Below are 23,718 nucleotides of genomic sequence, written 5' to 3' on the forward strand. Positions count from 1 at the left end.
AGCGCTAGGACCATGACAATACGTGGTCCAGTCATAAATCCACTTCCCGAGATTGTTGGCATCAAAGACGCTGCCTAGGAGTAAGATAGGTTCCTCGCTAGGCTCCCAGTGCTTGAGCGAGTATCCGGAGGGGATGCGATGCTTGCAAGCATCGGCATCAGTGGCCTTAGGTGTATGGGATGAGGATAGGTGTCTACTATGGTAAGATTCAACGGAGCGTATATTCTGAATTTGAGTTCGAGAAATACTAGCGATTCGATGGTTGTCATTGCCAAAGCTCTTGTAAGGCAGATGTTGAAATGAATCGTATATGGAAGGTATCTGCTTTTTAGAGATAGACTTATTGCTGACGGTGAACGCAGCATCATGCAGATTCACGTTCTGGCCCCTACACTGTCCTCCGCCATTGTTGAATAATTGGCAATCAGTAGCGAATCGGGTACCAGTGCCTCTTCCATATGCGCCGGAATTCGAGCCATAGATGGATGCGACATGATATCCATGGCTGTTGTAACGAGGGGATCCCGTAGCAGGCATGCAGAGTTCATAGTCGTAAATTCTCATCTTGTTGACATAAGGATATGTTGTGGCAATCGACAACAGTTCTACCCTTAGGTACGTATAGTCGCAACGACTTAGTCAAGTTGAGAAGAACAGGAGGAAGATGAAGAGGAGTGTGGTATTGACAGAAAACTTATTACAGCGTCTTGCGGATTAACCAACGCAAGCCACCATCTGGTTACAACATACTAAAAATAAGAAACTCGACGTCGAGTAATTCGAGAGTTCAGAACATAGGATTAGGTCGAGGAGTGACGAGAATATAGTTGACTGATGCCACCAAACCGAAGTCAACTATTTGCCAAGTGTCGAGACAAGGGGCGACAATTGATGTGGCAGATTCTGCTCGGAGTCTGAAACCAGAGGAATATTGAGCCAGAAGCTAAAAACGAGGCGCTATGCCGCTCGTAAGCATGCAAAATTGTTGGGGTATCGTGTTTTCACTACTGTGCTCGATAGCGGTAGCAGATATGTGAATGGTAAATAGAGGGTACGCGATGCACAGAAACTGGCTGCTCGGCTTATCATTGGCGTGTGAGTTAGGGGGGTTGGTGGGGTGGGCGGCGCGCGGGCTTGTGAGTGAAACCAATACTGGGGTCAAGTCAACCGACTGAACCTTAACAAAATACCCCCGGCTCGTGCCGGTCCTGAAACCTCATGCCATGCCTCGTTCCGTCTCATCAACGTCCCGTTCTTGCTACCCTATGTCTATGTCGTCACGCCCAGAACAAAGTCCTGAAGGGGGAGCGGGATCAGGCCCAAGCATTCAGAATAAGCTTTTACAAATGCTTATGATGCAGACGAGGCACACCGTGTTGACCTGATACGGCATCAAATATGAATGGTGGCCACAGCGAGCCGTGGAGGTTATTGATTATCTGCAGACATCTATTCGGTGCCATGACGTCGAGTGTACGTATTTTTTACCTTAACAGAATAAAGTACGAAGCCACAAGGCTACTCTTGCACTCACCCTCCCCAGCGACGATGTAATCATTGTCTTGTCACCATGCCATTCCCGACTTTGGCTCTTTCCCATCACCGCCCGCTTTGACCCTTACTTCCGAATCTAGACCCACCCCAAGCATAAGCCCATGCCCCCGCCTCCCCGATGTGCTGGGCGGTTGAGAGCAGCAGTACAAAAAAGTTGATCGGTAGCATTTTTTGCCATACTTTGACTGCATTTCCAAATGGCATCGTGCTGTGTCAGGCTGAAGGCTGAGGTATGATAGAAAGCCACCCTGATGTTCGACGAAACCCTGATCTCCCATGATCAAATGATAAATAACGCCCATAGATGACCTCATCCATGGCCGTTAGTCCCATGGTCGATCAGGCTATAGAGAATTCGCAACCCCCTCCCGTCCCCTGGCGCCGATGCAGCCGCCTGGGTTAGCCCAACAGCATATCACGATCGAGATCCTCCCGTCGTAACTGAACACAGCAATGGGTGACTCCCAAAACTGCCATGCTCCCGAATGGGAACCTAGCACCGTAATAAGATGGTAGTAGACGCCCTATCCTGTATTAGAGTTTAAGGACAGCAGGGAGGGCAGACGGGTGAAACCTAACGCTCGGGCATTCTTTTTTGGTCCCGCTCCCCACCCCATTTTCCCCCAACGCCCATATTAGGCTTATTTCCAGGACCTGGAGTCTGGAGGCTAAAACGAAGACCAAACGACAAATTCTACCCAACCATTCCAGGTCTACAGTACTAGATGAATACTGCTTCCCCAACGTCGCTAACTAAACATGAGCAAGGGTGCACGGAACTTTCGCGACAAGGCGTCACCCATACGACTTTGTAACGACATGAAATGGTAATGGCGAACTTTCTGAAACCAGCGCCTACCACAGCAAATACCTGGACGTTTGAGATTGGTTCAGCATCCTGGCTTGGTTGACCAGAGCAAGCTTCCTACCACCGTGCAGACACAACATTACATTGCAGCCGGCTCTATAAGGCAAAATCACTTAGCAATTCTTGAACTAGCGTTCACGTTTAGCGTAAATGGCAATGGCCACCCGCCAATTGAACTCAGTATTGCCTAATCAATACAGCCAAACCAATCGCACCCACAACGGTACAAGCTGGCGGATTTTGCCATCAGAATGACATCCGCTACACCTGTTGGGCCATTTGTTAATTTATAGACAGTATGTCACCCCTTCCGGCTGTGCTGCGTTGAAGGCTGTACTAGGAAGATTTCATACCCTGGCCCTGCGGATACTTGATCTCATTCTTTCTGATCCTTTTTACACCTTTCCTCTTCGTTCCCTTGGAGAATCCACATACAGTTAAGCTATCTTTGATCGATAATATTTTCCCTAAGATGACCAGCCCCTGTGCGAATTACTATGTAAGCTTCCATTCCTGACTCAAAACCTTAAGTATTGACCACGAACAGGGCTCTGCCAAGTGCCGCAACAGTGTCCTGATATTTGGTGCCTGGTGCGATTTCTGTCTGGTTTAGTCTTCCTAGGCGCAATTGTGTCGTTCTCACGCTAACCCTGAATATGGCATTAGACCGCAGGTGCTGGGATGCCTATGAACAATTTACTCCCTTACCCCTCGACTCCATCTAGCGAATATGTAAACCCGATGAATAAGAATGTACAGAAGAATAAGGCAGCTGCTAGTAAGGAGGGTGTGGCATGCTGGAATAGAACCTATGCCGCTCCTTGGTCCGTTCAGAAACTTGTATATCCGGATGAATTGGGGATTCTGAGACAACAATGATTGCATGTTCTTTCTGATATTTAGTGCTAGCAACAACCATTACCATCGCACTTCCAACAATGGGTCCCGAGCAACCTCATCCACTTGAAGCCCTCGAAATGTTGTATTGATAGATAGCCCCGATCCACGTCTAGTAAGGGGTGATATCGGAACTGGCCAGGCAGAGGATATTGAATTAGGGGGCCATGGTGGCCGTTTGAAATGTTTCTAGACCCATGTTAGAGTAAGTCACATTTAAATTTTACTGAAAACCGGTCACGAGGCCGGGAGAATCACGTCTTCAAACGCTCTAATGTAATATTCATGGTTGAATGCCATATGATTCTTCAGTGACGCGTATGTCTTCCGGGAGAAAAGGAATCCTTGCGCGGTCTATAGCCCATTCATTCGAAAATCGACCACATCAGGCTGTTGGGAAAATGAGGCTAGGGTGAGGGGAACTACCATAAATATTGAGGAACACAGTCTCTCCTATGGGGTGAAAATATCGGCATCCCCAACAACTCTCACTGTCACATTCTCATCCGTCACGACATCATAGAATAATTCCTGTCTTCAACTAAAGCAATGTGTGAGGGAAATTGCATTGATTTTGATTCAGTTCAACTGTTCCACTCTTTATTTCCCGATGGTTGCGAGCAGGTATATTTTCTTCCGAGTGTGTCACATTGCAAGGCTCGAGGCAAACTTGACCTCAATGTTCAGCTCGAAACGTCGGATCCTACATTTCAGTCATTGACAGACCGCTTGGAAGCAATTAAGCCAGCACGCAGTGCATAAGGGACAGCTACTAATGAATAGCTACCACTGGAGAAAGTCTTCAGCCCAGCGGGCTGACTCACTGATTCGTACACGGCTTATCGTCCTTTCCTTCTACCACGATAGCTTCATCTCCGGCCGGCCCTTCAATTCTATATCGTACTCTGCCTTCCGATGTCGTATTCGCTTGTCCAGCAATCACGCTCCTGAATGGTCTTCATAAGTGGCCTTCAACGTGAGGCCATTGAGAATCATGGCTTGACCATTGAGGGTTGATGCTTCTGCACATGTTCGACTATTTTTCTTTTTGTCTTCCTTCCTCCATTCTGTTCTTCTCTTTCTTTCTCTTTTTCTTCTTCCTTTTTTTAAAAGAATAAAAAAATAAAAGCATTCCTTTAGGGACTGGAATTCACCCTCTCATGAGCGGAGGGCTCAAATTTGCGTTACTTGTCGCTGGCTGGCCGCTCGAACGAGGAGACGGATTCCTAGAGCTCTGGTTACCGGCTCTCGACTTATAGACGCATTCGGGAACAAAGGAACCCTACAGAATCAGACAATAGCAAGTTGTCGTAGCAGTCAACGCACACATAAGCATGATTCTTCGTCGGTCAGCAAGGATGCTGTGAGGTGCGACGTTAGATTTGTAACTCACAGCACTTCGTGTCTTGTTTTTTTTTCCAGCTCGAAACGCCAACACCAGCGAGAAATACAGGTCTTGAAATACGGAAATGCCCCACATTTTGCGAGTCGAAGGTGACCGCAGCTTCTAAGCTTGTAATTGAGTATCTGACAATGGCTCGGTTTTATAAATGGAGGTGCTAACTAGGCATTCCAGGAGGAGCCGCTGTTCTCTATCTGAATAAGCGAAGAGAGCAAAAGACAACATGCGTCAGAATGATGACAGATTGCAGATTCGACTAGAGCGGGGTCTGTCATGGCGCAGACAGCAGCGAGCTTGGGCAGCTTTATATTTCAGTCCCTAAAATCACCAGCCCCATCCCCTTACCATATTTTCTTGGCATATGCTTTCCTCCCATCTGCTTTAAATCACCGACTTATTCACTTATGTTTGTCAATCTTGCCCCAGGACACCACTTGCATTGAACGACGTGCCTCACCATCATAGGCGATTGAACCTGCATCATCGGCAAGCCAGAATACGACATCGACTGTACAAAGAGATGAACTTAGATCAGCCCCTTCATCGAGACGAGGTGGATCCCCCTCCGTGCAAAACCAGCCGTCGCCTATATTCTATCTCAGTGAGCCTCTGAAATCACAGGTGCATTTGCCTCCGCCTTTCCCATCCGCTTCGTCGGAGTATTACTTAAAAACCACATGCTGTTTGGGGCCTTGGAATAAGCCGCCTAGCCGGCGGCATCGTCTTTGTGTAGTGACGTGTCATTATTTCCGGTGGGACAGTGCCAATGTGTACCCTAAAGTGCGCTCGAATAGGCCATAGTAGTACGCCATCAGAATCTCTAGGTTGGCACAATTCTCCGGTCCACACGGTATAGAAACTCAAGCTCCAGCAACTTCATTTCTGCGACCTGTGCCCCTAAATATGGCGCAAAGCCTTGCTCCAGAATGAGTCTGAATCCTTTCGATGAATATTAAGGCTGTTCAGGTACGGTATGAGCAGGCTATCATCGTGGGGGATGGAAGCTGCGCTGTAACTAACGTATTCCTCACCACTCCACACCTTGAGTTGTTTTTGCAAGATGCTTAGGTCTTTTTTTGGCATGTTGTTGGTATTGTGACATTTCCATAAGGTCATTCATGGCCTGGATGATGATCTCAGGAATATGAGAACTTATTATCGCGCCTCTTCCCAAGTTCTTGGTCGAGATGAAATCAATTTCGAGGTGCACAATGGCTGTTATCAGGATGAAATGAGGGAAAAGCGACGATGACCTGCGCAAGGAGTAGAGCTTGATCTGGCACCATCTCGCGTAGCTGCCGGATTGTATAAACATCTCCATCGGGGTTACGGATCCGGCGAAGCGTGCCGGTCCGGCGTGCCTCCAGTTCGAGTTTTTCCTTCTGTCATCTTACGATATCCTTCTGTGCCGATTTGGCGATAATTGCATAGTCTAAAGAAGACTCTACATCTTCTAAGATAGCTCTCGTTGGACTGCTGAGAATTTGAAGCTTGTCTCGTATCGAATTGAACTGTTTTTTGGCTTTTCCTGGAGTAACAGGATGAAGAAGGTTGGGAAATACAGGCTCGGTTTGCTCGTGAGCTGCTCCTCGTAGAGGTTCCAAAGGACCCAGAAAGTCGAGCAGCTGAGGGCTGCTGGTGTTGTTCGGGCAGCCAAAGCTGCAGTGGTCGGTCGAGGCAGTGTTAAACTGCAGGCGAAGGTGAGGGTGAGGGTGCAACGATCCTGAATGTCTAGCAGCAGGGTGCTGCGAATATCGTCTGGGCAGCCGAGGCGGTCTGTCGTACGGGGGAAAATCGAGGGCGCAGAGCCCGAAATGTCGAGGTAGAAAGAAGTCGCAGATAACACATAAGGAATGGCGCCCGGAGGCGATGTCAAGAGCTCGCGAAGCTCAGTGTCGTTGGACACTCGTCACGAAGGTCAACTCTCTGAATCCCTTTCTACCAGCGGCTGTTAGGGTTCCGTTAGCCCCACAGTTGCTTTTCCTGCCATTTTGGCTTGCAAAAATTCTTGACCCTAGCAAGACGCTAATAGCGGGTGCCAAGGAAAGTTTTTTACAGGAGACAGTTGACCAGATTTGTTGTATTTCGTCGACTGCGCATAGTAGGGTAATTGGTATAAATAAGACGATCAAAGATAGCTTCTCAGTCAGGATTTAGGAGATCTGGGGGGTTTGGTCTCCTTCATCAGATTAACTCATGTGAATTTCCCAGTGATGAAGTCCAGCAACGCCGCTTCAACCATGTCCTTTGATTGGATATCATGCACCATGTCGATATATCTACTAGAAAATGGCATTATCAGCCTATTGCCCTCCAGATATCCCTCGTCATATAGCTCCCACATGTCCTCCACAACTGTTGAACTTGACGTAGAGCCAGATCCCGGACTCGTTAGAGTTGAACCATCCCAACATGGCCGAACAATCCATTGCGACCGAATTACGTTTCCATTAGGGGCGGACACGCGCAGCCGAATACCGCCAGGCACACATTTGTAAACTGCTGACCATTGCATCCGCACCGTGAGCCCGGGGATCAGCGTGTACAGCTCATCTATGTGGTATGTGCGAACAGTGGCGTCCCAAGGCCCAATAAAAGGATCGTCTGCGATCGACGCCGGCAGAGTTGAGATCTCCACAAAGCTGAGTACGGAGAAATTGTGTTTCAGGGTCGTGGTGTATTTCTGTAGCCAGCCAATGAGGAATTGAGGCGGAAGGTTGCCGGGAAGGGGGACCGTGACAGAGAAATGGTGTTGTGCCCGCATTAGTGGACTTGGTTTTATAATGCGAGTGGTTCGATGGTTGGTAATGCCCGTGAGCCTCAAAATATCAGCCGCCGCAATGACGAGTTTGCTTTTGCCACAATGTGTAATGATTAATAAAATCAATGCGGGCTGACTGATGTGCGGGGTTTTTCGTATTTCTTGGCCTTTTAGCCGCAGCGACGAGGAGGTCAGCCCTGTCGAGATAAGATAAGAAGCAATTTGAATGAGCCAAGACAGACTGCCATATGGTGAGTAACATTTGGCGTTCGTTAACACCGCCTGATTGGCTGTTGGTTTGGTCGGATCTGTTTCGAGCTATCCTACGCTGATTGGGCAAGCTTAGCCCTTTTTGTGTGGGGGGGGGGGGGGGAGGGCCGGCTAATTCACAAAACCAGCACCTTGTCTCGCAGGCCGGGCATCAATGATCCTCAGCAACAACAGCCCTTAGTAATCAAGCTGGATGATTTAAAGTAAAACCTGTGGGATGGAATACCCCACACAGAAGATAGATCCAATCAACTCACTACTGCTGCTCATTATGAATGACCCGACCTTCAACCCATTTTAAGCACATCCAGTGCGACATGAAGCTTTTGGTACCCCGCTTGTACTGGTGTGATGACAGGGATAAGGTGGGGCGGGTACGGATTGGAGCCCCTTGAGCTCTTAGGAGATAACACCACATACTTAACCTGCGGCTTATCGGTCGGAAACACGGAGGCGCCTTTAAACCGCAGGTGGGTGGTCTGGAATTTCATTGGCTGCTTTGCCATGTCCCGGGCTCCGTGAACAGTCCGGGCGTCGAGAGTTGCAGACGATTTGCCTCTGGGCGTAGACACGCGAGATGGGCAGTAAGAGTCCCCTATTCTTGATCGGCGCGATTTGTCTGTCCGGGCTGGATCGGAACCCGAAGGTTTTGCCTGGGTACATGGACATGATCCACTAACTCCTTACTGGCCGCTTGCAACGAATGCGGCCAGTGAGCGCCATGAAACTTTCCATTTCCGGGAGGTCTTCAGCTGAATCCTTCAACTGACGCAACCACGAGCAAGCACCGGCAATAACGTCGCAAGCAGCCTCTTTTCATCTCCGTCAAAAAGTGTCGCGACCACCCATATCGGATTGTTTAGAACGCTCAAAGCCACGTCTTCCAATTGTTGTTTATATTGCGCATGATAAAACGAATAGGCTCATTGTGTTGTTATTGTTCTAAGTTACATATGTCCGAGAGGAGCACAGCTCCTTACATAGTATCCACATCCCAGCCACCAGCAGATCGGACCACCTTCGCCGCACTGTCTCAACAGCGCAGTAGTGCTGGGTGAAAATATATATTAACGTTCGTCACCCACAGGCCGGCCACCCCCACAGACTGGCCACCTCATTTCTTAGCCAGCCACCCAATTTGTACACACTTTAAACGGCCACAACTCTACGAATTTAATTCCAATTAATTTCAAACCAACACCGATCAATTCAAAATGCCTTCTTTTACTGAAAAAGATATAAGTACCGCGCTCCAGATGGTTGCAGATGGAGTTTCAGTGAACAAAGCAGCCGAAGCTTGTGGCATCAACCGTTCCACTCTACAAGGTCGGGTCAAAGGAAGCACAACACCAAGAGAAGCCCAAAAATCACGGCAAAAGCTCTCTGATATTCAGAAAAAGCGCCTGTGAGATTGGATTATCGTCCAGGCTGATCTAGGATGCCCTGTATCGCATCAGCAAGTCAGAGAGTTCGCCAGTAAGATTGCCGTCCGCAACGGCTTCCCAGAAGGCGTCGGAAAAAACTGGTTACAGGGCTTTTCAAGTCGAAATACAGATATTAGGACTTTAAAAGGCAAGAAAATTGATTCTGAGCGATACAATGGAGCATCTTCTGAACTGATAAAGGCCTTTTTTATGCTGCTGATGATGCCGGCGATACGAATAATCAAGCAGAAGAACAGATACAACGTCGACGAAGTTGGAATGATGGAAGGAATAGGAATGAACGGTCTATTCCTCGGTCACAAGGGCAAGAAGTCAGTACTTATTCGTCAACCTGGTTCCAGGTCTTGGATTACAATACTCGAGTGTATCTCAGCAACCGGGAAAGTCCTGAGACCTGCAGTTATCTTCAAGGGGAAAACAGTTCAACAACAACATTTCCCTGAAGATTTGGACTCCCTAGATGACTGGGAGTTCAGCTGTAGTGAAAACGGTTGGACAAGCAATAAATTGGCGTTGGTTTGGTTGAAAAAAGTTTTTATTCCATCGACAAAGCCCGAGAATAAGAACGAACCCCGACTTCTTATTCTTGACGGTCATGGAAGTCATATGACTGAGGAATTCCTTTGGAAATGCTATAATAACAATATATATCTGTCATTTCTTCCTGCTCACGCTTCCCACGTCCTACAGCCACTGGATGTTGCTGTATTTGGACCGCTGAAGAGAGCATATCGTCGACTTCTTTCAGATCTCGCTTGTATCGCTGATAGCAGCCATATCGGCAAGATTACATTTCTATATACTTACGACAAAGCTCGGAAAGAAGCTATCACGAAGTCCAACGACCTCGCCGGCTTCAAAGCCACTGGACTGTGGCCTGTCAATCTGGCGAAGGTCCTGATGAACCCAATGGTCACTGAGACACCTTCTCCCGCTGCCACAGCGATTTCGCCCGCCAAAGAGCAGGATTCCAGTCTCTTGAAGACTCCCCGGTCGTCTGTACAGCTTCGGCGAGCTCTAGAGGCTGTCCCAGCGACTGCTACTCAAGATCCGACCGTCAGGCTGCTGTTCAGGAAGATTGGAAGGCAATTGGATAGTCAGAACTTCGAAATGGAAAAGCAGAATAGAGAAATATGTGTTCTGCAACGCGAAAGAGAAGAATATCTCCCGAAAAGGCGTAAAAAGGTTATCTATAACCCAAATGCCGAGTTCGCAAAGATTCCAGCGATAAAGAAGGCTCGTGAACAGATGTGGAGGACTTTGCAACCAGAAAGAACGGCAAATAGGGTCCAGAAATTAAAACTTGAGGATCTTTGTACTCAGTTTCATTTAAATATTCACTGACCAGACTTTTATTTAATATAAAAAGTGTGGTGTTGAGATAATTAATTAATTGATTACAATATCTGGTTCTTGGTGTTTTGGCCGAGGTGGCCAGTCTGTGGGAGTGGCCGGTCTGTGGGTGACGGACGTTATATGAAACTTGATTGTTCATTATTGAGCTGAGAGTTCTTCTCGGGTTTATATCTCTAGATGATGGTATCTAGGACTTTTGGACTTTAAATCTAGGACTTTCAGACTAACAGTCTGAATCCTGAAGATAAGGGGAATTCCCAGTTTCCCAACATATCCTCAGCCAGTATCTCGGCTGGCCTGCGATTTTCTGGTTCTGTGCCATTCTCGCGGCCACCTGGCTTGTCATCTTCACCCTCATGGTCCCCGAGTCGTGCCGCAAGGTGGTTGGCAATGGGAGTATCCCAGCACAGCGCTGGAACCGGCCCTTGATGGATTTCCTCCGCAAAAACAAAGGCGGGGCTCAGGAGGAAGTCGCCTCTTCGATCGCGAAGCTCCGGTTTCCCAACCCTCTTCGAACGATCAAAATTATCTTCGAACAAGAGATGTTTCTGGTATTGGTGTACAACTCTATCTTGTACCTCGACTTCATCACTGTGGCTGCGACTCTGTCGACCCTGTTCAAGGAGATCTACGGCTTCAACACCCTCGAGTTGGGCCTCTGCTACCTGCCATATGAAGCAGGTTGCTGTATAGCCAGTCTTGGGCAAGGGTATCTCGACTGGAATTACGCTCGCATCGCCCGCAAGATAGGCTTCTCCATCGATCGCCGTTGGATTGTGCATAACGGGGAGCTTCAGCATCATGAACACGCTGATCGTCGACCTAAACCCGAACTCGCCTGCCACTGCGACGGCAGCTAACAATCTTGTCAGGTGTCTGATGGGCGGCGTGGGCACTGCGATAGTCGACTACATGATCTCCAGGTTGGTAAGAGGATGGTCATTTACATTGCTGGCTGGTCTGCCTGTGGTTTTGTTTCCGAGGATGCTGGCCATTGAGAGGCGAGGGCCGGAGTGGAGGAAAAAGAGAGGCGGCAGGCAGAGCAAGCGCAGACAGCGTGATAGCTTACAGTAGACTGCCTGGATTTTCTTTCTAGTTTTTATAACTTCTTTTTTGTCCTCTACTGTACCCTACACTTCCGTTTTAATTGAACTTGGCATCATGGAAACGAAAAATGCCAGCGACATGAGGGTCGAGGGTGTGAATAGCGACGATGAGGGGGGCAAGGAGGGGAGACGAACGCATGGCGGCGATGAACCAATTCCCGCTGCGTTTCCCTCAGGTCTTGGAGGTATCGCCCGACCAGGGAGACTGGTCGCGGGACATTTCGCCTATAAGAACAATCTGCCGGCTGTCGGAAATGATATTATAACCTTTCGCGCCAGGCCTTGGATGCACCTTCCTGGCTCATCATCTAGAGGATCATTTATTAGTAGTCGTGGTCCACTCGCAGCCATCGACACAGTGGCCCAGGACCCTGCAATAGGTGCACCAACTCTCCTCATCCGTGTGAGCAAAAGGGCACCTTGTATCCTGGCGACAGCCTACACAACTGCATTTTCTCGTCTTCCACCATCTCATATCCCGGCCTGGGTTCCCCTCAGGACACTGCTGCCTTTGGCGCTGGTGACGGCGGTGGTCCTTCTCCGGGTCAGATCGTCTCACCGCCTCCCATCCGTTGTGGCCCCCAGGTCTGTCGTAGAGGCCTCCTCCCTCCACGTCTTTGGTTCCATCGCCAGGTTGCAGGTCCGCGTCCCCAGACCTGACGAATTCGTACCTAATGTAATGAATGGGCCAGGACCTTGTTGCTGTGGCTACGCCAATAGGCGCGAAGTGGGACTGGAAGAACAACAAAACTCTGATTACTGTGGCCTTTTCCTTCCTTCCTTCTTTCCTCAGCTTGAAAGTAAATGGCATCGGAATAGATACTTGGAATCCAATTACTATAAGCCATGCACAACCAACACGATGACGTCAAAAATCTTCACATTAAGGAATCGAACCATATGACGGTCGAAAGGTCCTTTATGATGCTGAAAGATAAAGTCTCGAGCGAAGCCATGCTGACGGGCAAAGTCACTGGATAACATCAGTGCACGTATGAAATGGCCGTTCGATACTGGTTCTACAGTTCATATCTGCAATAGGCGGAGTCTCCTCCGCGAATTACGATCTGCAACGCGAACTGTCCTTGTTACTGGTGGCGGGAAGGTTTTCCCATCCGGTAGAGGAACAGTAAATTTTACCTTTATAAGCAAGTGGCAAGAAGGAGTCACCATTAACCTCAAGGACACCTTGTATATCCCTGAGTTTCCAGTCAACGTCATGTAAGGCTCATATGGAAATATAAATAGGGCCTTCACGTTCATTAAAACAAATAATTACGGTACAATCAGTACAATATTAACCAACTTTCTATCAAGTGCACTCAGCATCACTGCGCAATCCAACAACAAAACGTCGCGGAACGCTGTATGTATTGCTCGCGTGCTGTTGAAGAGTAGCCTAAGATAGGAGCTCCTAATGCCCAGCCTCGATTTGGTGAATCGGATACTTGAGAGCGAATTAGCATATAGAGCGGGGGTTTCCCTCCTCTTTGGGGGATATGAAAGTGGTTCTCAACATTGTCTATGTCATTTATTGGTATGGTCTATGAACCCCTCTCAGTTGCCATGCTCGCTGAGATTCGTCGCGAGTTCCTGACTTGAAGAACAACGCCCATGACTTTATTCAAAAGGAGTTCCTGGCTCTGCCATAAAATCAGACGATAACACCGGGAGAAGAAGTAATCCGTCATCATCGGATGGCTATTTCAAACCAAGATTTCAGTGTAGTACTCAATCGGTCTTCCAGGCCTCGGTCAGCAGCTCCTCGACCTTGCGGACCTTGACTTCTGGGAAGTCATCCTGAATGGCGTGGCCATACTTCAGATCGAAAGCGCCCGTGCCAAACATGATGCCAAAGGTCGCCAAGATGGACTGAAGCATCGGCTTGGGAATGAACTTGTAGGCCTCGGGATGACCCGGGAGTTCGGCGACGGTATGCGTCTTGAGTGTATCCAGGGTGTCGTACGTGACCTTGAACTTTGTCTTCTTTACCTTCTCGCCAATGGCAATCATTTGGTCCCAGGTGATCTTTTCGGCGATGCAGTACGTCTCCGGCTCCCACTTCGGGAGGGTCAGGGCCTTGGCGACAAGCTTGGCCATGTCGACCGTGTGGGTGAGTGCGACGGGGATATCTCCGCGGATGGGGATGGCGGCGGTGTTATGGGCAAAATCGACAACGATGGAAAAAGGCTGCATATAAGTCTTGACACCGGGGTAGGTGAACCAATCCAAGAAATAGCCCGGAATCCAGATGCTGTACTCGAGGTTGCTCGCGGTCACCGCGTCAATGACATCAGTCTTGAACTTGGCGGGAGGAAAGATGTCGATGATCCTGGCACACTGATCAGCCTGCGGCTATAAATTATACAGCAAGAAGGAAATGGAAGACCGCCAATCCGAGAGCGATTGTGGTAAGAAATGCTTACTCTTGGCCGAACTTGATGCCCCAAATGGCGGGAATGTAGCGCTTGGTGACGCTGGAAGCCTCGGCGGCCTTGATGAGGCTCAGCTCTGGATCGGCGCCAGTGACGAGGTTGAGAGTTGAGATGACGACCTCAACTTTCTCATCCTCGAGAAGCTTCGTCAGAGCTTGCACGTTGCTGTAATCGACGGCAATGATACGAGCGCCGATCTTCTCCGACAGCGCGGCGTCCTCCTGCAGTGGCATGCCGTCAGCTTCGCCGCGGCAGTCAAGCGATTGGTGCCAGCCTACCTCGCGAGCTAGGATGATGGGCGTGAATTTTCCGTCTTCTAGAATGGCCTCGACGATGGTGCGGCCAAGGTTGCCACGGCCTCCGGGAACAGCGACGACGGGAAACATGATGGTGGTGATTGAAGTGTGATCAAAGGTGTTTAGCAAGCTATCAAGGAGGGTCAGTGGTCCAAGTTGTTCAGAGGGTGACGATGGGCTGTTTTAGCGATGGACTTTGCTCGAGGAATGGTTGTAGATTGCAAAGAGGCATCATGAAATTTGTTGCTCCAGCTTGGATTTTAAACAGCTGGCCTTATACCAATTCCCTCGAGAGTCGAGCAACGATTCTCGGAGTCGGGAACATCATAAAGTTTCAGTACTCTAGAAATCCGCCGCATTCGAGCGGAGTTTGGTAATCATCCCGGGCTTTACAAATCTGTAGCCAGTCCTTTTGGCTGAGACACGCCGGATACAGTGGAACAAAGCCGGGCCAACTCCATCATGCGGCTGTCGTCTGCATGGCACATGGGAGTCCAGGAAATCCAAGCTTACCTAAGCGGATGTTGGATGGCTGAGCCGTGTCCGACGCCAAGGGGCCTACAGTGGGGGGGGCAATAATTTTGAATCCAACATCACGTACCGCGCCTAGCCGGCCTAGGCCTAATTGAGCATTTTTCTGTGATGCTGCTGCAAGCAACCCAGATCAATTTCGTTAGTATTTAGTATCTCTGAGTTTGCGTACCGGACAGGGGGGTCTAGCCAACCAGAGGACATCAAATGAAAGGTACATTCAGCCCCACCTAATTTATGCGGTGATAGAAGTCCCAACAATTCCCGGATCTACATAGGGGTACTTTGCACTCCTGACAGCCATACCGTGACTGAACCCTTTTGCCCCTATTCCCATTGTTTGTATTAGCTTGTAAGGGCTGCGGTTGACCCTTTCCAACCCGTATTCCTTTACAAGCTTTACAAGGCGAGGCGTTTTTATTTCGGACCTAATTATGCATTGTTACAGGCGTAAATTCGTCTCCAGTACGAAATCTCTGCCTTGACTGACTGTCAGGTTGATACTTAGCAATGAGGCTATCCACAATGTGTTGCCGCCAGTCAGCTTGTGACTTTATATGTTTCCACTGTGGCTGCCCTTTAAGCTGTAAAATGAAGCTATTGATCAGGGCTATTTCTAGCAGGAAGTCCCAAGCTAGGGTCTTCCAGCTGCCCCTACGGACACGGTGGTCGGGGCTCCAATAGGCTCGCCTTTGGTCACCTTGGTCCACAGCATCCATCTGTTCATTGTAGATAGCAGCAATTGACGGGATAGAAATAACCTTCACAGGCTCGGCACCAAAAATACGCTTAATTGGCCGTGCTGGCGGTTGGTCTGTTGTCGGTCTCTTCCTCTTGCGGTCAACACGTTCAACGCCTGTGAAAACCGTAGATAAAAATAACATAAGAGCGTTGTCTTTCCAAATGATCTGATTAACCTAACCAAAGACATATTAGTAAGGGAAATCATAGAGGTCCTATCTTTCTAACTGACCAGGTTATCCTTCGTAGGGACTGCCGTAAGGTAGTTAAACTCAAGGTCAGCGGCTGCTGTGTTATTAACCTTCTTCAGCTTGACTAGGGGTTTATAGAAGCCACATTTCTGACAGGCTATGCCTGTGGCTCCGTGCCCTAGTTAATAAAGCCGGCGGAAGAGGTTAGGGTAGGAGAATAGGTTATCTAGGAATACGTGATACCTGGCTTTTGGCAGCAATTTACTAGGGCAACAACCACAGCTTGGGTAGGATTTAGATGCTCTGCTCTCTCTGACTTCCTAACTGGCCGTCTTTGCCGCTGTTTCCGTACCTGTGGTGATTTTCGCCGGTAAGCAGGCCTGACCCCTACGGGCGCGTATTTTCGATGTGGCCGGTGCCAAAGCCACCGGAGGAAATAGCCTTCTTGGGCCACAACCCAAGCTTTGAAGCCTCGAGGGATAGGCTTGTTAGGTACGACTGTTGTCTCTAAGTCTCTCCCTAGGAAGCGGACCATACACTCATCTATAGCAATAGATGTGCCTGGTGAGTAGAAGTCTAAAAACGCCTGCTGTATATGGTCAGACCAGGACCTAACCCGGATGAAGGTTCGGCTATAATCCTCAATAGAAGCTTCCTTATCGATAGTTGTGTGGTCAAAAAGGCGAAGGTTCCGTGACAATAGCTGGAATCGTGTGTAAGTCATCCATTTTGTAATTGGATGAAGAGGGCGTTGCTTCCCTAGGGACGAAGCCTTCCAATAGTCCTTGATCTGCTTATCTGTGTGTAGTCTCATATAAATGAAGATTGCAATCCATATATAGATTTCTGCAGCAGAGGTTGATTTCCATTGGAATAGCCGTGACTGTGGCTTCAATGTACGACGGCCACAGCGAGCCTCTTCAAGCACGTGGCTAGCCCAACTATTCGTGTAACAGGCCCAGCTTTCTATTAGCGAAATAGGTACAAATTGCTGGAATAGCAACAGCGGCTCTTGGGGCAAGGCTGTGATCTTAGGGGCCCGAATTGGAAGCTTCAATGGCCGAAAACGGTAGCCGCGGGAGGGATCCGGAGCTTTGATTGGTCGGCAGGTATTATCAGCCTGCTGCTCGCGGCGGCTGTTAGCAACAACAATACAGCTATCGTCATACGCGTTGACCGCTAGGCCGGAGTCTTGTTGAGAAGCCATGAGGTCGTAAGGAATGAATAAGAAATGTATGATGAAATGGGCGGGGTTGATTCCTCTGGCCCTCCAGGTCACTCCATGTACATCAGCCAAAGTGGGGGTCATGCGGGGCTCGGTACGGAAGTGTAGGCTTATGACACTCATAGAGATATGCGGCAAGATGGGACATAATGCAAGGACATGTCAGGAGGATATTGAGGTATCCGGAGAAGAGGATAGTAGGTAATTTTAATTGATTGGCTAGTTTGTGGTGTTTTTGTTGTAACATTTAGTTTGAAGGCTAAGAAAAGTGGCTCACATACTAGTGATTCACGTTATACTTACGGAGGCAATTGTAATAGTGACGCAGTCTAGTAATATTAAGTTAAAGCGTGGCGTGAAACGTAAGATTTGCAAGATAGCCCCGCTGAAGTAGCTCTAGCCCCAAGTCGGCGCTAGCTAACCCTAAATGTGGGGTTGGGGCTATTTTAAGCCAATCAGCTACTCGGCTTCGCTCCAAGCGATTTGGCTCCAAAACGCAAGCGAGATAACCGAATTTGTTAGACGATTTGAGTCAAATCGCTTGCGAATGATACCTAGCCCAGCACGTCCTGTGCCCCAATAGGGGACTTTCACAAGCCTCATGGCCCCTCGGACGAAAAGTATACATGCATACATACATAGCTCGTATTTGATCTCAACGATTTGTACTTTTCCCAATCCTCCCAGCACGTGTCAGCGCTTACTGTGTGGTGCGGGGCAAAGTACGGCAACTTCCGATAAGTTGTGGCATCGCAATTGGCCAACACCTCGTAAGTTAGGAGGAGTATTACAGCTGTGACATGTGTGGTTGACATTGGTGAGGCGATGGTATAAAAGTTCCAAATCTGGTTGGACGGAGCGTATTCAGCCTGACAAGTTCTGTAAGGCCAAAATTTTAACTTTCCAGCTTTCAGCGGAGGGTTATGGTACAATATAAACTCCTGAACTCGCACAATACTACCTGCCCGTTCTATTCAGCCTTTTCTTGAACAATCTGACACCATGACCATTAGGCTGTTTTCGTTGATAGCGATATTGGCATCGCTGTCCAATGCAGCGGCTACTTCAAAGCCTCAACCCCCGATTTGTATTGTCGGCGCCGGCGTATCCGGCCTTACGGCGGCAAAGGCGCTCGAGGATAAGGGTTACAAGACGGTCATGTTTGAGAAGCGCGATACTGTTGGTGGCATGTGCCAGTCACATTATGAAGAGTAAGTCCACCCTTCTCGCACCCTGCGGGCTTGTGCCAGTAGGTGGTCGTCGTCTTGGAATTTGTCAACTGATGGACTGGTTTCTAAAGCGGTCAATACTTCCCCCTCGGCGCTGTGCTCTTCACGGAAAGCCCGAGCTTTGCAGAGACTTTCAGAGTCGTTAATTCCTCGGGAGTCGGCTTCGACACGTTTGACCCTGCATACACCTATGATTACGACCCAAAGACTGGATCTGCGGCTTTGACGCAGGCGTCAACTCCTGCTGCTATCCAGGCCTTACAGGAGGAGCTGACGCGATATGCTGGTCTTTGGCAGAACGACTTTGCTCCTATTGGAGTTCCCGGCTACAAGGCGAGTTCGTTGGTGTTGTTGCCCGCAGATTACAGCACGGTATTAACCTGAGCTTGCAGAATGGGGTCCCTAAAGAGTTTACTGTTCCTGCTAAAGAATGGCTTCTCTCGAACAATTTTCCCATCATAGCTTCTGTTATCAACCGCGGTGCTGGGAACTACGGATACGGCGACTATACTCAGATCCCAATAGTGAGCTACATATCCTGTCCACCTACTGCTTTGACTGCATAATTTACCAAAATCACAGCTCTACTTCCTGCAGTTCTTTGCGTCAGATATTATTGCGAGTTTTATTGGAACGATGCAGCCTTTCAAAACCGGTAACCTCCCACCTAGCAAGTGACATGCCGCATGCAATGGCTAACTCTACGCAGACTTTTTTGAGGTCTTCAAACATGTATCCAAGACCATCAAGGGATCAATTCTTCTTGGTGTCAAGATTCAGCGCATCAGTATGTGTTCCATTACCTAGTACTACAATAAAAGCTGATTCATATAGATCGAAGTCCCCAGCCAAGCATTCGATACCGCAGTACTAAAGGGCGGCATACAAAGACACAGCTCTGCTCGGACGTCATCATCGCGTTCCCTCCCACATCTCGAGCTCTAAAGAAATCAGAACTGGTGCTTTCGGCTGCTGAACGAACTCTTTTTGCACAAGTTGGCGTCAACAGCTATTTCGCATCAGTCGTCCGCATGAGCAACCTTGGCGACAACCTGACCGTCTCCCAAGAGCTTCCAGACCCTCTCGATCCTTTCAAAGCAGAAGGTCAACCTGTATACCTGACCCGGTTGCATCCAGAGTCCAGCATCGTCAACGTTTACTCGGCAGATGACCCTGCGCACCCCAGCGTCACCCGAGTCAAGAGGCATCTTATTCGTGATTTGAGCAAGATTAACAAAGACTTGGAAAACGTTTATGCTGATAGCACAAAGCTGGTTGCTGCAGACATACGCGCATTCAGTGGACAGATCGACTATTTCCCTCATCTGGGTCCCGAGGCGTTGGCGGATGGTTGGTATGAGAGGTTTAATGATCTCCAAGGAAAAGATCACACGTACTTCACTTCTGGACTAAACAGCTTTGAGACTGTTGAATATACGATTCGGGCTGCTAGGGATTTAGTGGCAACGCACTTCTGATAGGAAGTGATTACGGTGATCTAGTGCAGCGCCTTTTCGGGACTTCAGCGCCTTATTCTCTGAAGTGTCTAGTAGAGCGAGCCTTTAATCAGCAAGGCCGCATTCTTTGTCAATAGCTTCGAAGATGGTGCGCCTAAGGCTCAATACATGACGTTTCTACGCCTTCTGATCAAGAAGACAAATGGTCACGGTTGGCCAAGCTCTTCAGCACATGTATCCATTGCTGGTCCTGTCGATTTAGACACCTTCCATATCAAGGAGGATGTCTGGCCAGAGCGGCTGAGCAAGGCTTCGGTGTTCATAAAGCTGGGTTCTTACTTGGTGCCAGAAAACGACCGCCCTCCTCACAAAGGCGTACAATGCAGTACCCACCCACCAGTAACACCCACCTACCGGTAAGCAAAAAAAAGTCAACCCATACAAACTGCTACTTTTCAACCCCCTTACCAAGAGTCACCAAATTACGAAAAACAAATTGATTCCTTTCATTCAATTGGAATGCGAATGAATTTCAATATTCTTTTGGTTTTTTAACTGTGCGGCCTGCGCGGGTGCGTGCGACAGGTAACTCTTCCGCCTCCGAATTTGAGCCCTCATCCTCTTCCGCTCCTCCCACCTCGATCAGTTCCTCAACAGCCTCTGTCTCCTTAGTTGCCTGGGTTGGGCTAGAAATAGCTTCATCTGCCACTAGTGTCTCGGCTAATTTCATGAACTTCTTGTTGGGATTCGGTATCGCCTTTCTCTTCTTGCCTCTACTCAACCGCTCGACTTCCTCCTCTAGACTAGCTACTCTAGAGCTTAGCGAAGCGATCTTTGACTCTTGCGCTTCAAAACATTTCGATATTATAGAATACCGCCTTCTTGTTGTAGGGCTTTTGTTATTTCCTAGATCCCTAATATGACGGCTGGTCTTCGGCGTATTATCAGAGTCGACTTGCCCGTCTCTATGGCTGTCTGCTGCGGGCGTCATTTCCTTCTTGTCTGGCTGGATCTCAGGATGTATGAGGGCTTTCCGGCGTGAAATTGGCCAGTTTCCAGTCACTCTGCAGCCCGAAAAGATGTTTTTCTTCGTCATACCCACCTCCCTGGCTTTGGCATAAGCCTTGATGAAGTTGACCTTATCTACTGGGGCAGAATCAGCCAGGCTTGTCAACTTTCGGAGTTCTTTGTGATAGGCAGCCTTGGAGGCATTGAATACGCCATTGTCCAGCGGCTGTAGGCCGTGGGAGCAATGGTCTGGCAAGTAACAACAATATACGTTGCTCAAGAAACACATAGCCATCCACTCATCCTGGATTTAGGGTCAGCGGCACTTTTGGTTCAGGAGGTTCAGGACAGGCAGATACTCACAGACACATGGCTTCGATGACCATCTAATATAATGAGCCTCGCATCGGACTCATCTTCCGGTTGTGTTTGGGGAAGATACACCTCTCTGAGCCACTCAATTGCGATATGGTTGTCTGTCCAGCCGTTGTCGGACGTGATATAATACCAGTCGGCCACCTCCTTGAGCTCATCGATAAACCACTGTTGCTGAAATTCTTTACCTTTGAAGATAATCCCCGGTTTCAGAAGACGGCCAGTTGCCGTGACGGCCTCGATAAAGCTAGTCCAAGTGCGGGACTGGGAGCCTTTGAGGAAGACCTTCTTCCTGGGATCACTACTGCCGACAACCAAAGAATCCAAGCCTAGATTCGCAATAGATTAGCTGAACTCTTGGTCAAAACGATAGATACTCGCCAAATCCGGCCATTATACCGCCTTCATCAACGTTAACTGTGTTCTCGGGCTTGATCCAGCCATACTCTCTCTCCCGGATATCAAAGTACCAATTGACAGCGGTCGGGGTAAAGCAATTGAACCTCGACGCCTCCTGGCGTTTTCCTATCTTTGTCATTATGGATGGATGTCGTTTCATGAACCTGGCTAGCCAATGTATACCGACAGGCTTTACCCTTCCTTGTTGTCGTAGGAGGGCATTGACGGTGGCGCGAACTTGACTGTGAGAGGGAGCATAGCCCAAGGCCTCTTGCCGAAGTATCCATGCGACTAATCTAAACTCTTCAGTTTTGGATAACAGCTGGGCAGGCTGTGTGACCTCTGACCTTGACGGTAGGCCTCTTAATCGGTCCCCGAGAGTCGACCGAGGGATCTCACGTTTCTGGGCGGATTTGTTAAGCGAGAGGCCGTTATCCGTGACATCTAACATTGCTTCAGCAACTTCATCCTCTGTATAAGACACGTGTGGCATTTTTAAGGCGATTATTAGGGGCTGGCATCGGGAACATTGGAAGGAGCGTCGGGGAGGCTGGGTGTCAAAGGAGATGTTTTGACAAATTTTACATTAGTCCCGTGCGACCATGCTGCATACGTAATCAAAAAAGCAATGTGACGATATCAGACTGAATGAATTTTCTGATACAACAGAAATTATTCTATACTAATAGCTTCAATTCTGGTCAAATACTGTGTAAGTGAAATTGGGCATTTTGTATGGGGAAACTTTTTTTTTGCTTGCCAGTAGGTGGGTGCTGCCGGTAGGTGGGTAATGCATGGTACTAATAGTCGCACGCGAGTACGGTCTGCCACGAACCGAGAGGCGTCTAAGAGTGACATCGTGGTCATCACAGCCTCATCCAAGCACTTATTAGGTACGAGGTGAAAATTTGTATACTCCTGATCTGTAGTTTTTGTGATGCATATCTCATTCTGTTTCTTATACCATGCACCACCACCCTTTCGCCACGCAAAAAAATAATTTCACCACCAAAGCTCACCACTTTCATTTATACACAATTTAGCCAAAACAATGGCTGTTTTACAAGAGATTGATCCAATCGGGTATAGAATTGATTGAAACTTTCGGCCTCAGTATTGTTTAGCTGACCAGGGCACTCGATGTATGCGCGGCAGGCTAAGGAAAATTCACCACTTAAATCTTTAATTTCCTCCCTCCCATCTCCGACACATCTGCTGCTAGCTTCTTGCAACTTGTTCAAAATATCTTTATCGCGGCCTCGTTGGGATTACACGGAAGATGACATGGCTAGGGCTATTTTGGATGTCACAGATAGTGGCTTTTCGCCCTGTCAAGCGGCTCAGCGACGGGGAGTGCCTCGAATGACCCTAATCGACAGACTCGACGGCCAGACGGCCGTAAGCGAGCAGGTTGAGCCTCACCAACGGCTTTCAAAGAATCAGGAGGACAAGCTGGCTTCCTGGATTCTTCGTCAAGAGTCTCTGGGATATGCTCCGTCCCACAGCTAGATTCGCGCTTGCGCCATGGGCTTGCTGAGACAGCAAGGCGACCAGCGCGAATTAGGACACAACTGGGTGGCCAGATTCATTCAGCAGCGCTCCTACCTTAAGCCCAAGATGGGTAGACGTCAGGAAGCCAGTAGGTTCGACTCTTTCATACCCAAAGCCGTTCATTGGTACTTTGATATCAGGGAAGGCCAATACGGCTGGATCAAGCCTGAGAACACCGTTCACGTCGACGAAGGAGGTATTATGTCCGCCTTCGGTAAGTCTCCGTTTCTCCTATAACTATATTATTCAAATTTGGCTCACTAAACCTTCTTCGTTAGGGCTGGACAGCCTGGTGATTGGAAGCGCGGATCCGAAGCGGAAGGCTCTTCTCAAGGGACCACAGACTCGAAATTAGACCTCATTTATCGAAGCCATCACAGCTGAAGGCCGCGTCTTGACTCCTGGGATAATATTCAAGGGGAAAGAACTCCAGAAACAGTGATTCTTGAAGAATTCAGGAAGATAGCAGACTGGTACTACATAACTTCGCCCCACAGGTGGACGGACAACCACATCGGCGTTGAATGGCTTGACAGGGTGTATTTACTCCAGACAAAGCCTGCTGACGAGTCTGATGCCAGATTAATCATCCTGGATGGCCACGGCAGCCATGCAACGGCA

General features: G+C 48.7%; 5 protein-coding genes across 5 annotated transcripts; 3 read left to right on the forward strand and 2 right to left on the reverse strand.

Moving 5' to 3' along the window:
- Nucleotides 1-6,174: 6,174 nt before the first annotated feature.
- On the reverse strand, nt 6,175-7,485 carry FOXG_06779 (uncharacterized protein; the record flags this gene model as incomplete). The annotated part of the gene is made up of 2 exons (XM_018385431.1): nt 6,175-6,626; nt 7,005-7,485. The coding sequence occupies 2 exons, from the start codon at nt 7,483-7,485 to the stop codon at nt 6,175-6,177; spliced, it is 933 nt and encodes a 310-aa protein (XP_018242785.1).
- Nucleotides 7,486-10,909: 3,424 nt separating this feature from the next.
- On the forward strand, nt 10,910-11,413 carry FOXG_06780 (uncharacterized protein; the record flags this gene model as incomplete). The annotated part of the gene is made up of 1 exon (XM_018385432.1): nt 10,910-11,413. One exon carries the CDS (start codon nt 10,910-10,912, stop codon nt 11,411-11,413), a length of 504 nt encoding a protein of 167 aa, XP_018242786.1.
- A 301-nt stretch (nt 11,414-11,714) lies between these two features.
- FOXG_06781 (uncharacterized protein) lies at nt 11,715-12,884 on the forward strand (the record flags this gene model as incomplete). Its single annotated transcript, XM_018385433.1, has 2 exons — nt 11,715-12,335; nt 12,630-12,884. 2 exons carry the CDS (start codon nt 11,715-11,717, stop codon nt 12,882-12,884), a joined length of 876 nt encoding a protein of 291 aa, XP_018242787.1.
- Nucleotides 12,885-13,390: 506 nt separating this feature from the next.
- On the reverse strand, nt 13,391-14,480 carry FOXG_06782 (uncharacterized protein; the record flags this gene model as incomplete). The annotated part of the gene is made up of 3 exons (XM_018385434.1): nt 13,391-13,991; nt 14,086-14,315; nt 14,373-14,480. The coding sequence occupies 3 exons, from the start codon at nt 14,478-14,480 to the stop codon at nt 13,391-13,393; spliced, it is 939 nt and encodes a 312-aa protein (XP_018242788.1).
- Nucleotides 14,481-18,080: 3,600 nt separating this feature from the next.
- On the forward strand, nt 18,081-19,785 carry FOXG_06783 (uncharacterized protein; the record flags this gene model as incomplete). Its single annotated transcript, XM_018385435.1, has 6 exons — nt 18,081-18,289; nt 18,379-18,652; nt 18,700-18,831; nt 18,890-18,962; nt 19,017-19,094; nt 19,142-19,785. 6 exons carry the CDS (start codon nt 18,081-18,083, stop codon nt 19,783-19,785), a joined length of 1,410 nt encoding a protein of 469 aa, XP_018242789.1.
- Between the last annotated feature and the right edge of the window lie 3,933 nt (nt 19,786-23,718).

Source organism: Fusarium oxysporum, chromosome 3, assembly GCF_000149955.1.
Source record: "Fusarium oxysporum f. sp. lycopersici 4287 chromosome 3, whole genome shotgun sequence".
NCBI lineage: Eukaryota > Fungi > Ascomycota > Sordariomycetes > Hypocreales > Nectriaceae > Fusarium > Fusarium oxysporum.